We start from the raw sequence: 13,150 nt of genomic DNA on the forward strand, positions 1-13,150 counted from the left end.
ATCTAGTCACTTGTTTACATGTTTAAAGAATGTAGATATAAAATTGAGTTAACAGGAACTGAATTACATGATATTGTTAAACATTTAAACAATTGATATTGCATTTCTCCTAATATATGTGAAAATTAGAAGCAAGAAATTCTCACAGTGTAATTAAAAATATATCTAGCAATTATGACTTAGTAGTTTTATTGAGCTAAATGCTGAGGGGCCCAGAGTTTGATTATCCCTGATATAGCTCAACCATACTTTGGCATACTTCAAATCAATTTACTACCGTTTAAGATCAAATGCACAATTTTGTACCTAGGAGATAGAGTCATAAAAACAAAGCTTGCCAGGAGATGAGTTTAAAGCTTTTCTATCGTAATGATTTTTTACTGCTTAAATTGCCACTTATGGGCATATAAAGTGAAAATTTGTTTAGCAAAATCTTAGTGCATTATACCCCTGAATTTAATATAAAGAGCTGAGTAAGCAGGTGCCCCAAATCCCAATTTTGTGGAAATATGGATATAGTGCCCTGATGTCTCAAGTACACGATTTTATAAGCAATTTTACAAATATATTATATTACATAGTTTTTAAAAGGATGGCAATATTATAACAAGCTGCTGAAAGTACTTGTTATTAGTATTTAAAAAATCTTTTAGGGTGATTTTTTGTGAGATTTCACAATAAATTCCTTAAAATAATTTTGTACTCAAAACAAAAGCCAATTAAGAAGCAATAGCCAACAGGAGTACCAAGGTAATAAATAAATGTTGGAAATATAAAAGAGATACTTACCAATTATTACTTCCCAATTTTTGTATTCTTTGGTCACCTCATATGCGCATCTCATCTCAGAATAAGAAGCTCCTCCAACAACAAACACTATCAAGCGAGGTAGATTTTTAACATTTGGTGCATTTTTGTCTTTATGCCAGTGACCATACCTTACACTAAAGAATTTAAAAAATAAAATAAAGTCAATTTTTTACTTTTATATATACAGTAAATTTTGAAATTTCAAGAATTTCTAAGGAATATATGCATAAAATTTGCTAAAATTGTAAGATTTAGTATTTAAGATCAAAATAATGAATTTTTCCCACAAATTACCTTGTAGGTGTAGGTCGGCCATAGTTAGTAGGGGCCACTCGGCCTGCCAAATATGGGAAATGCTTTGCATCCAATTTATCATCGATAGCATCCTGTTTAATAATGAATAAACAATGCATGTTTACATGAAATAACTTAAGACTAACAATGAATCAAACATTTGAACTCAATACTTCATACATAAAACAGAAAAGTGAAGGATTTTTTTTTCTATTAAAGATAGCATTTAATAAATCACGTCAGTGAATTTCATAATTTAAAATATGTTTCCAGAAGAAGCTTTTGAAAAAGAAGGAAATATCTCTTTTTACAGAATTTGTCTTAAGTAAATTAAATTGTTATGTTTTCAAATAAGAAATATATGTAATGATACTAATTAATATGGTACAATAGTATAAAATTGAACAAGAATTAAAGTCATTAAGAAATGGCTTGATTTAAACTTCAAATTTTAAAGCATGTACGTAGTAATCCTTTTATTTTTTCTTAAAGATGAAAGTATCTGATTTTCCTACTTAAACTTTTAAATAAAAAAATATTTATGCAAATACCTCCATAACGTCTTTAATAACAGGCGTCCATCTAGACATTTGATAAGTTTGTTCAGTAATTCTTTCTTTTCTTGGAACATGATAAGGCTTTTTACGACCACCCTACAGTTTAAAAATACTTCAAAAGTTATTCCATGAAATAACTATTATCTTAAATGAATAATGTAAATAACCTGCATACAAGAAACATGACATTTAATACTCAGAAATTCCAGTGTAATTTATACATGCAATATTTGTATGAGTGATGGTGCAAGTTTACAACTAAGTAAAAAAGTGCTTGTGAATACTATTTGGGTATGGGTATACATATTTAGAATTTGAATCATACATAAATTTTCACAATTTAGAAATGAATAAATAAATAAAGTTTACATAGCATTACTCCTTAAGGAGAGATGTCTACAGTAGTTAATATCGTATTTTGGCTATATTTGAAAGTGGTTAGAAATTGAAAATATACAGCATGTTAATACTCCAGACAATGTGTCCAAATTAATTAAATGATAGGGGCCATTCATTAATTACGAAAGTGTACCAAGGGGGGGGGGGAATCTCTGCATACCATTACTTTGAGGGGGGGTCAAACCTATTTTTATGTAATATTTTCCCAGTCTATATTTTACATCTGGAATGTAAATAACGCATTGGAATGAGCTGCTTTTAACCAACTTCAAAAAGGAGGTGGTTATCAGTTCATACCATATGTATGTTTTTTTTTTTGTTTGTTTGTCCACTCACAGCGTCTCACCTAGTGAACCGATTTTAATTGTTCTTTTTTTAATAGATAGCAGATGGCTCAAGGTAGGTCCCATTACATTGTTTGACCATATTTTTTCTTTAAAAAAGAAAATATCATCAAAAAACAGTAAATGTCATGCAATTTCCCTTTTAAATGATTAAATATAAAATCCATTGTTTCAAAAATTTGGGGCCATACAACAGTACTATCAATAGTAATTTTGAATGAAGGCTTCTCTGAAGAAAGCATAGAGTTTCTTCAGTGTCATTGCCAAACCTAACCTGGAAGCGAGGTAAAACAGTGATTACTATCTGCTTAGCCTTCACAATGTTACCAGGTTAGGTTTGTCTCAACTATATAGAAGTATTTTTATCGTTATCATCCATGCCAATAAAAGATGATCTGGGCTAAGTAAGGAGATACAGGATTGCATCACAAGCAACTTGTATGTTGTGAAAAGTAAATTAGTTTGGGAAAATGTAATATTTAAATGGTTATAATTAAATTAACACACAAATGAATTCCAAAGAGGAACAAAGATAAATTTTTAGTGCCAATCACTTAAAGTTTAAGGCGTGTTTGTATTTTATTTTTAGTATGGAGCATTTTTATGAAAAAAATAAGGTACAGTTTGGTGGTGGTAACTTCTTACTATTTCTGAAATACATTTACACTAAAAAGAATAAAATAAAAAAATTTTGAAAAAAAAAAAAAGTAGAACCGACTTCAAAATTGCTCTAAAAAGTGAAAAATAACTTTATTCTTTAAACACCATTGATAATACTTTTAAACATAATTTTTGAAATTCGCTCAAAAACAATAGATAACATCATTCAGTCATAACTTAACTACAACTATTAATTAAACCAGGCCCAGTTTCTTCACTACCACACTTTACGCATTGATGACAGCATATTGGAGTAACGATATAAATGTTTCGTTCCTAACTTTGGATGATTTTCTGAAAAAATATGAATAAAGTATGGTTACACTGAATTTTACTTTTTGTTTTTGTGCCATCTTCAAAAAATTATGTTTAAAATTATTATCAATGGTGTTTAAAGAATAAAATTATTTTTCACTTTTTAGAGCAATTTTGAAGTCGGTTCTTTTTTTTTTCAATTTTTTTTATTTATTTGTTTTACACAGAACCAATAGTGTAAAATACAATAAAAGAATCGCACTACGTTTGGTATGTTTTTCAAATTAAGTAATAATGCAGACACATGCTAATACACTTACATCAGTCACGATGTTCACACCAAGCAAAGCCATATTAGTTATCATAGCCTTTTCTGATGTAGGGATTTGGGCATGCTGAATGAGTTTTGCCAAATTTTCTTCTGTAATGCCTTAAGAATCAATTGAAACACAAGTAAATATTAACATGTACATTAGGGTGGCCCTTATTTTTCAACTTTCGAAAAAGTTAGCTCCCAACCCCCTATTTTGTTCCAATGGACTAAAAAATGATGTTCAAAATATTAGCTCAATCGGAAAAGTTTAAGGGGTGCCGCAACAAGCATGAAATTATCAAATTTTCTCCAAAAAAGGAATTTTTCAAATCTTTTCAAGTTAAAAAAAAAAAAAAGCATCTCGCATATTTACATTTTTGACGTACCTATATCTTCTTACAGGTGTTATTTTGCTCTAACTGGTTTTTCAGAGACTTTCTATGTCTTTCCCCTTTTTCCTCTGACGTCTTTTGTGGTATCAAAGCTTTTTGACCAAGACACCATTCACTACTCATGACGCGTTCTTGCTACTGCAATTGTTTCTACATCAATCTTATAAAAATTTCCCTGTCAACTTTTTAATTGAGTTATTTTTGTAGTCACACTTAATTTTATGAGTAATTTTTAAACTAATTAAAAATATAATTTGAGTATTATCATATATATCAGGATTAGGACCATGATAGTAAATATAATGTTTGTATTATTAATCAAATCCTATTTTTTTTCCCAAATGATTGGATAAACTTAAATTAACTCTATTTTTATTATGTGCTTCGTTTGATTACTTTCTAACTAAGTATAACCTTGTCTTTGTTCATTACCATCATTACCATTCCATCGTTTATTATTCCAATACATGAAACAAATCAATTGTCGAGCCGAGAACATGTTTCATTTTTACGGTAGTTTGCTGCTTTGATATGATAAAGACTGCTGCTTTTTAATCCCAAGTTTTAAATAGAGTCACAATACATATGATCTACATCTATTTAGAAGAAAATTTGATGAATTGTACAAAATAAGAGTTCCAATTGAAACATCTTTTAGGCGAACATCAGTCCTCTCTCTGTCCAGTATATCTCCCATCCCCCTTAACCGTTTCCCACCATCCCCTTCCGAAGAAGACTCCACATTTGGTCAGAGGTCAAAAGTCAAGCGGGGGTGAGAGACGACCTTGGGTGAGCGTGGGAGCAGGTGCCCACAATAGAGCCCCTAGGGGCCTTAGCCCCCAAGAGTGCTGCTGGTAACTTGCGCCTGACTTTCGTGTCATTATCAACTCCGACTTGCAAAATGGCTACCATCGAATAGACAAATCTTGAGCGTCTTTTTTTACAATATAAAAGTTGTAAATATGACAAAAAAAGAAAGTGCAACATTAGTGATTCAAGAAGTATCTGTTTTTTGGCAAAAGGCAAGAATTCACACTAAAAGAACGGATCACTGCGTTGACAAGTTAGTCAAACTCCATGATGAATGGAAACATTTGCAGAAAAGTTTTTCGAGAACTTCAGGGAAAGGAAAAATGAGAAGAGATTCTTTTGAAGAAATTATGGACGATCTCTTCGATATTGCTCATGCAAATGCTTTAGAAGACATCAAAATTGAAGAAGATAGGAAATTTCTAATTCTTCAGCGCCAAAAAGGAAGACCGGGCTTTATGGTTGGTGTTGACCTAAAATTAACACAAAAAGAAGAAAGGAAATCAAAGAAAAACAGAACAGAAGTTGCCCGAAAGAAACGAACTTATGAAGAAATGGAACGACAATTAGTCGACACATCTTATGATATAGTTTCAAGCAACCCAAGCAGTGACGGTTTTGACGACAGTAGCAGCCCTTCTTCTGTCATTGATAAACAATTACCAGAAACTGATATAGACACACTTGAGAGTACGGACAGTACGACTTACGCAGAAACTAGAGGTACATTGCATTTTTTTACTCCTCGTCTATCTGAAGTTTTTGATAGATGTAAAATCACAGATAGAAATGGAATTTACATACTGGTAGCTGCTGCAGAAGCATTTGGACTTGATACTAAAGACCTGATCATTAATCGAACTTCTCTTCAACGCCTCCGAAAGAAATTTAGAGAAGACATGCGGAAATTCAGAAAAAATTTAATTTAAATGATTGCCAAGAGCTTGTCTTACACTGGGATGGAAAATTGCTCCCAACACTTGCAGGAGTCGAAAAAACTGACAGACTGGCAATAATAGTAACTTTCCAAGGCAAGGAGCAAATGTTGGGAGTTCCTGAAATCCCATCCTCATCAGGAGAAGAACAAGCCATGGCTATTTATGAAGCAGTTGAAAAGTGGGGATTAAACGATAAAATTCAAGCACTTTGCTGTGATACAACAGCCAGCAACACAGGCCGAATAAATGGTGCCTGTATTAATCTAGAAAAATTGTTTGATCGTGATCTGCTGTACCTTCCTTGTCGTCATCACATTTTTTAGTTAGTTTTAAAGGGATGTTTTGACTCTCTAATGAGTGCAACTTCTGGTCCAGACATGCCACTTTTCAAAAGATTTAAAGAAACTTGGACAAAACTCGACAAAAAAAATTATACCACTGGTAGCAATGAAGTACCTCATGATATTCGTGCAACCATGCTCGAATTTCTTGATCAACACCTTTCAGCTCGGAAACAACAGCGCGATGATTACCGAGAACTGTTGGAATTAAGTATGATATTTCTTGGTGGGATTCCAAAGTGTGGAATATCATTTCGTAAGCCAGGAGCTGTAAGTCATGCTAGGTGGATGTCAAAGTCCATTTATGCACTCAAGATTTACTTATTTCAGGATCAGTTTCCCTTATCTGAAAGGGAGAAGAACTCTTTAAGAAGAATATGTATTTTTCTTGCTCGAGTCTACGTTCGATCTTGGTTTCTCTCCCCGGAAGCAGTTAAAGCTCCATATCACGATTTCCTATTTATGCGTCAACTGATCGATTACCAGGATATTGATACAGAAATCAGTATTGTTGCTCTCAAAAAATTTTCAAAACATCTCTGGTACTTAGCTCCTGAAACTATGGCTCTATCCTTATTTGATGATAATGTTCCAACCTCGGTTAAGAGAAACATGGCACAAATTATGTTGGAAGCAGATAAAGATGAAGAATTGCAAGAAGCAGAAAACCAACAAAAGAGATACATTCCACATCAAAACAATTTTTCTAAGTTTATTAACAACGAATTTTCATCTTTTGTGACACCTGTTACAAAACATTTCCTCACCCGATTTTCTGTAAGTTCTGATTTTCTCAACAAAGACCCTTCAACTTGGAAAGATGACCCTGGTTACACAAGTGGAAAGGAAAAACTTGATAAAATAATTGTTGTGAATGATGCTGCAGAAAGAGGGGTCAAACTAATTCAGGAATACAACAATATTCTTACAAAAGATGAAAATGAAAAACAATTTGTTTTACAAATTGTTGCTGAAGATCGCAAAAGATACCCTACTGCTACTAAATCCTCACTTAGGAAAAAATAATGTTGAACATTCGCTTGTTCCCGCTGTGTTTTGGTTCTGTAGAAATTGTTTGTCATAATAAAATGTATTTATCCTCTAAAAGCTGTTGTGTTAGTAAAGAAAAATTAAATATTGTTAAAAAAGCACGAGATTTCTAGGATTTGCTGAACTTCAAGTCGTTTGCGGCACCCCTAGAAATTGTCCAAATGAAGAGAAATTTTACACAGCCTGCTTTATTATTCATTGGAACAAGATAAGAGGTTGGGAGCAATAAAATTTTAACTTTCGAAAAATACCCTATAGCTAAGGGCCACCCTAATGTACGTTTATAACTTTTATTTGTAAGTCAAAAATATAAAATTCAGTTCATAGCCAATAGAACAATTCCATAAAAATGATACAGTTTATCAAGAGAAGACATAAAACATCGCTAAATAATAGAAAAAATAAAATTCAGATATGAGGTTTAAAAACTACAAATTTTCTCCACATTAAAGATTTCTTTTTTTTCCATAAATATTGCTGCATAGCATGTAAAGCTTTTCTTTATTTTTCTCTTTTTTAATGCAAAAAAAAAAACAAAAAAAAACAAAGGAATTTTTTTCACCAACAAATTCCACAATAAAGTATTATTTGTTCATATTCCTATGTAATATTTTAAATATTGGTGTTATTTGGTTAACCATTACAAACAAGCTCCACCGATTTCAAAATCGTTGGTGTTGCTCAATTGCTATTTGCACAAGAGCTAAAAACATGGTAATGAAATGTTCGAGTTATATGCTGTGTCATTATTTCAATATTTATGCGTTATTCAAGTCTCTCAAAAATATGAGACATCCCAAGAAAAAGTTGTGCTTTCGTCAAGAAATCAGTGTTAGTTATGAGGTTTCCAGAATGTCAAAAATTTGTTGCAATTGCTTGGCACAAAATTCAGATTCCAGAGTAAAATTGCTAAACGAACTAGAAATACCAGCACTCCGTCCATATTGCCTCACACTGAACATTCTTCGATTTAAACAATCAGAATTCGTGAACAGAGTTTGACCCTAGGCTGGCATCTAAGTTATAGCGGACGCTTTTTTTCCCGTATTTCAAAAGTAGATCTCTATTTTCCTTTCTCAGCAATTCTACTTTAAAAGCAGAAAAATATACAGTGTGTCCAAAAAAGTCCTTGACACATTTAAAATATTCATAGAAAACCAACAAATTGTGGTATGAATTTGCGGTTTGCACCATAATACTTCACAGGTTCAAGAGTTTTTATGACATCGAAAAAAAAAAAATGAAAAGGGGCAAAAAAGAAAAAGAAAAAAGGCATTTCGCAGCCAGGGTGTCAGTATACGCTACGCTTGTAATTCTTCGTTTAGTAATTTTCATTCCTTTATGCGTTTTCCCATGTCAACAAAAACAATTTGAAAGTAAATTTTAAATCGTTGTGTTTAATTGTAAACAGTGTGTTCGATTAAAAGTAACTTTAAAATTGAACACACTGTTATATTTAAAATCAAAAGGAGAAATTAAATTCAAATTGAGCATGAGAACTACGTCTTATCTGCACGTCAGCACCTTTTTATCAAAATTCAATTATGGTCACTAGGTGGTTTTTTGAAACTAAATACAATGTTTTATGGTCATTTGTGAATGGGAAATATTAAAAAAAATATATGAAAAAGTGGCATCTGAATCAAGTGAATGGAGGCCTAAAACTTTAAAAGGCTATTTTTCATTTTGAACTCAGCTGCAGAAACAACTTGAGCGTGTGGCACGGCAGTATTGTAAAATTAATTTTATGATATTGGTCAAGTGATTGCTAATAACATGAAAGATATATACCATTTTTTGACAGTATGTAGAGCAATATTATGCGTATTTTATCAAATGTGCTCACTGCACCATCTAAGAGAATTGGAACAATGTTTCTCATTGGATCTTTTATTTTCTCTCCTTCTGCATCCGTGCCCATAGCTAAATCCTGCAATAGTTAAAAAGGTGTATATTAGTGGTTAGTAGCATAGCCAGAAATAACCTTCTGGGTGGGGTTCCAATGAGAAGAAAGATTTAGAAATACTTTACCTGTTCAACTTTACAAAGTTTATCCACATTTCCTTGATAACATTTCATGCAATCCTCAGCTAAATGTAAATATGTTGAATATTTGCTCAACTCTTTCTGATACTGAGGCATTTTTTTGATCATTACAGACAAATCTTTGAAGCTGGCTTTATCTGTCGATGCAGCCATTCTCTTGCTTTCAATGAAAGTTTTCAATTGCTTTGTAACACTCCTATAAATTTCAGAAAATTAATATTTTAACTAAAACAAAAGAAATTATTTTAAAAGCTAAATGAAAATAATTGGATATAAAAACTAAAATTAATTAAGAAGCACACCACAAAAAGTAGATTGAAAAAAAAAAAAAAAAAAAGAGCTGATGACGCTCCACATAACTTTCTTTTATGCCAATTTAATGATAATAGTGCCTTGGAATAAACAAGAAACATTTAAAACATTTTTACCTCTAATATTTTACGAACAGATGCAAAAAAGTGTTTTACAGAAATTATTTTTTCCCAATATCGACAACTTTAACGTGATTCAATGGATAACTCTTTAAATATTGCCAAAAGTGCCAAATTGAAACCATGTTTGGGGGGAAAAAAACCGCTAATGGCAACACAACTTGGCTACCAAAAGCTAGGCGATATATCGCTAAGATTTACATCACTTGAGTTTGCACTGAAATTAAAAATGATTTTAACCAAAAGGGGGAAAAAGATTCCTTTTGGAAAAATCAAATGCAACCAAAAGGGAAGGTGCACAACTAGACCCAACCAAGAGTCTACATACCAAATATTTTTTACAGCATGAAAAAACTCATGGCAATCATTTTCGGGATCGTCAAAATGGATATTTCGTACGTCCATACATTCTTAGGTATGTGTGGTCAGACCGAAAAAACAACTCGACATTCATTAGAAGGTGAATAAAACAAAAATTTAGGCCAATATTTAAGTGAAATTTTTTTTGTGAATACAATACTTCTTTTACTATGTAAAAAGGAGTAAAAGAATCAGCAATTGTTATAAATTTTATTTCAGCACTATAATTTTCATTTACATTGGTAAAACAATTTTATAAACCTAAAAGCACAAGAAAAAGTGACCAGCTTTTAATCTTCCTATATTTTTGTAATGTTAATACAAAAACATAAATTTATTTAAGTAAAGTGTTTTGCAAGCTTAAAAGCAAAGCTTACCATCACTCAGATACTAAAGGATTAAACATCATACATGCACATCTACGCTATACAACAACATATGGCAAGGCTGAAGTTTTGTACTGAAAGGTAGGGATAAAAGTACTGACGTTGGAATGCATCCCTGTGAAATTTACACAGACTGTTTTGTTACTGATGCCCTGACTGCACATCCTTTAAGATATGCAGACTATAAATAAATGTTGAAAAATTTACTTCTTTAACGGAATCATGCTTTTATGATTGGGTCCTGCACGCAAGGAATAATACAACATTGTATAACAAAATAACGACTTTTAAATTTTGAAGTCAGACAATTTTATTTCCCCAAAAGCATCAGAAAAACTATTAAACAGTGACTAGTAATGAAAGTACACTTACGTAGAAACAATTGCAATGTGCTGATGTCGTAGTTCCACCCACAAGTCATCATTTTCATCTAACAGAACTTCTTTTTCCTTTACATTAACATCAGGCCCAGTGGATGTCTCAAATTTGTAAACGTCATTTTGTATGGGAAGAAGGTCATATGCCATTGCTTGAAATGTCAACTCATGCAGTAATGGAGAAACACAATCAAAACCTCTATCAAGAATAAGCAGCTGAGATCTCATCTTTTCTGGTCCCTAATTAAAATAAAGTGAAATTTTGAAAAAGATATATCAAATACGCTGTGAAATTTGCATAGCTTGGAATTACAGTCAATGTTTACAGATTTTTGAACTACATATATTTTAGATGCAGTACCAACAAGAGTTTGAAATAATAGTGCAGCAACAAATTACTGTATACAAATAATGCAGCGATAGAAATTACTGCTGGTCCACTGGTCCCAGACCAGTGAAACCTGCCTCGAACCACTATAAGAAAATAATCAGTGGTCCATGGGACCACCAACTGCTAGCTATTTTTGATCACACTCTGCTAGAAAAAATCCAAAAGCATTAACTTAGCCAATGTTTAGCTATTTATTAGTCAAACCGTTAGTTGACTTCTTTTACAGTTAATTTTATTTTCAAAAATTTTATCTAATTTTAAAGTTTTATATAATTTTAAATCACACATTTACGTTTTACTCACACTTGGAGGGAAAAATAACGTCCTGAAACGAAGTAAAAATGGTCAAATTAAGTTCACAAAGTTTTGGTAGCACATTTTAAGTGTTGTTTAATGAAATTGGTTTTCAGACTGTATACTTGGCAGTTTAAGATTCCAGATTTAAAAGTTTATAGCCAATTGCCCATTAAAAATTTTAAATTTTGAAACATTAAAGTATAATAAAAAATCCTCATCAGAAGAAAAATGTTTTATACTTTGTTGCTTATCTGTTTTGCATTCTTATTAAATATTTAGTGTTCAAATTCACACGTTATTTAATATTATGTTCATCATTTTGAACTGTATTCACAGTACAGTAATTTTGCAGTTAAGTGTTTTATCAATGAGCTAAAACGTAATAAGTGTAATCATTATAAAGCGTAAGTAATTTTTTGGTACAAATAAAAAAAAATATTTAGTGTTTAATTTAAAGCGGATTAGTGGTGTTGTTTGAGGACCAGTACATATTCATTTTGACTGGTCCGAGGGACCAGTAAGATTTTTTACCGATTTCTAACGCTGAATAATGTTTAAAAAAATATACAACTTATACTTTATTTGAAACTCACTAAAATGAAAACTAAAAAATGTTTTTAACCTGTGTATAAAAAACTATTTTACTCTACAACTCTTACAAACTTTGTTTTCGCTTGATTTCACTTTTTGCAAGATTATTAATAGCACTCTCCCCCCCTTTTTTTCTAATAGAATATTCAACACTTTCTTGCAATCAAAGAAAAAATCCCAGCATAGTTTTTTTTTTATTTAATTTTAAAGCATAAAATAAAAATTACGAGCAAAGCATTAAAATTTGATCTTAATTTCGAAAAGTTAATTTGCTATTCTGATTACATATGAATTACATTGAACACTTTGCACAATTTTGAATTGAGAGGAGCAAATGTCATCAAGTCCTCTTTTAGAATTAAATTTATACCATGGTGCCTGAAAAATAAAACATAGAACAAATGTTTTTAAGCATACTGCTAATTTGTGCTTTAAAATGTTGTTCGATAATCTTTTATCTTAGGCTTACTTATTGCAACACAATTTATGAAAGGAGCTTACTTGATTTTTCTAAATTAAAACCACCTTGAATGTTGGGAATTAGACATACATTATCTACATATTTAGTTTGTATATGGTATTTTGAAAATCTTTGATTATTTTTTTGTAATAATGCTTCTTTCAATTCCAAAACTTGTTTATTTAAGCAATTGCACTCAAGAAAACCTACTTTCCTTAAACAAAGATTTTTTTTTTTACATCTTGAATGAAATTATTTTAATTTATTTGAATTTTGTAAACCATACATTAAGAATTCAAGTTAAAAAAAAAGTTAAAAAATAAAAAAACTTATTTATTGATTGCATCACTTTGCAATCAATTCAACACTTTGATATCTGCAATTTAAAGACTTTAAGCTTTATACACTTAAGTGGTTAGAGAATGCATATCTGCACAAAGAGAAAAAGGATCAAAATTTTCCCAGCTAATAAACAAAACTACATTTTTTAAATTAAAACAAATAATGAATAGTGAAAATCAAATACAAATGAGAAAGAAATTATGAAGCATACTTCTCCCATGGTAGGCTCATCTGCTTTATAAGCATCCAGTTTTTGTTGAATCATTTGGGCAAGTTCCACATTCCTTTCAAAGTCACTTAAAAATT

General features: G+C 31.2%; 1 protein-coding gene across 1 annotated transcript in view; it reads right to left on the reverse strand.

Annotated features, from left to right (window-relative positions):
* Positions 1–13,150, reverse strand: part of LOC129216205 (protein ROP-like) — a 28,208-nt gene that overhangs the window by 5,814 nt on the left and 9,244 nt on the right. The window contains exons 7-14 of the mRNA XM_054850390.1: positions 13,056–13,140; positions 10,759–11,003; positions 9,195–9,405; positions 8,955–9,093; positions 3,640–3,749; positions 1,656–1,757; positions 1,105–1,196; positions 790–944 (exon numbers count right to left, since the gene is read on the reverse strand). Coding sequence (XP_054706365.1) covers positions 790–944; positions 1,105–1,196; positions 1,656–1,757; positions 3,640–3,749; positions 8,955–9,093; positions 9,195–9,405; positions 10,759–11,003; positions 13,056–13,140 — 1,139 coding nt within the window. The remainder of the gene's footprint in view (positions 1–789; positions 945–1,104; positions 1,197–1,655; positions 1,758–3,639; positions 3,750–8,954; positions 9,094–9,194; positions 9,406–10,758; positions 11,004–13,055; positions 13,141–13,150) is intronic.

Source organism: Uloborus diversus, chromosome 2, assembly GCF_026930045.1.
Source record: "Uloborus diversus isolate 005 chromosome 2, Udiv.v.3.1, whole genome shotgun sequence".
Classification (NCBI taxonomy): Eukaryota; Metazoa; Arthropoda; class Arachnida; order Araneae; family Uloboridae; genus Uloborus; species Uloborus diversus.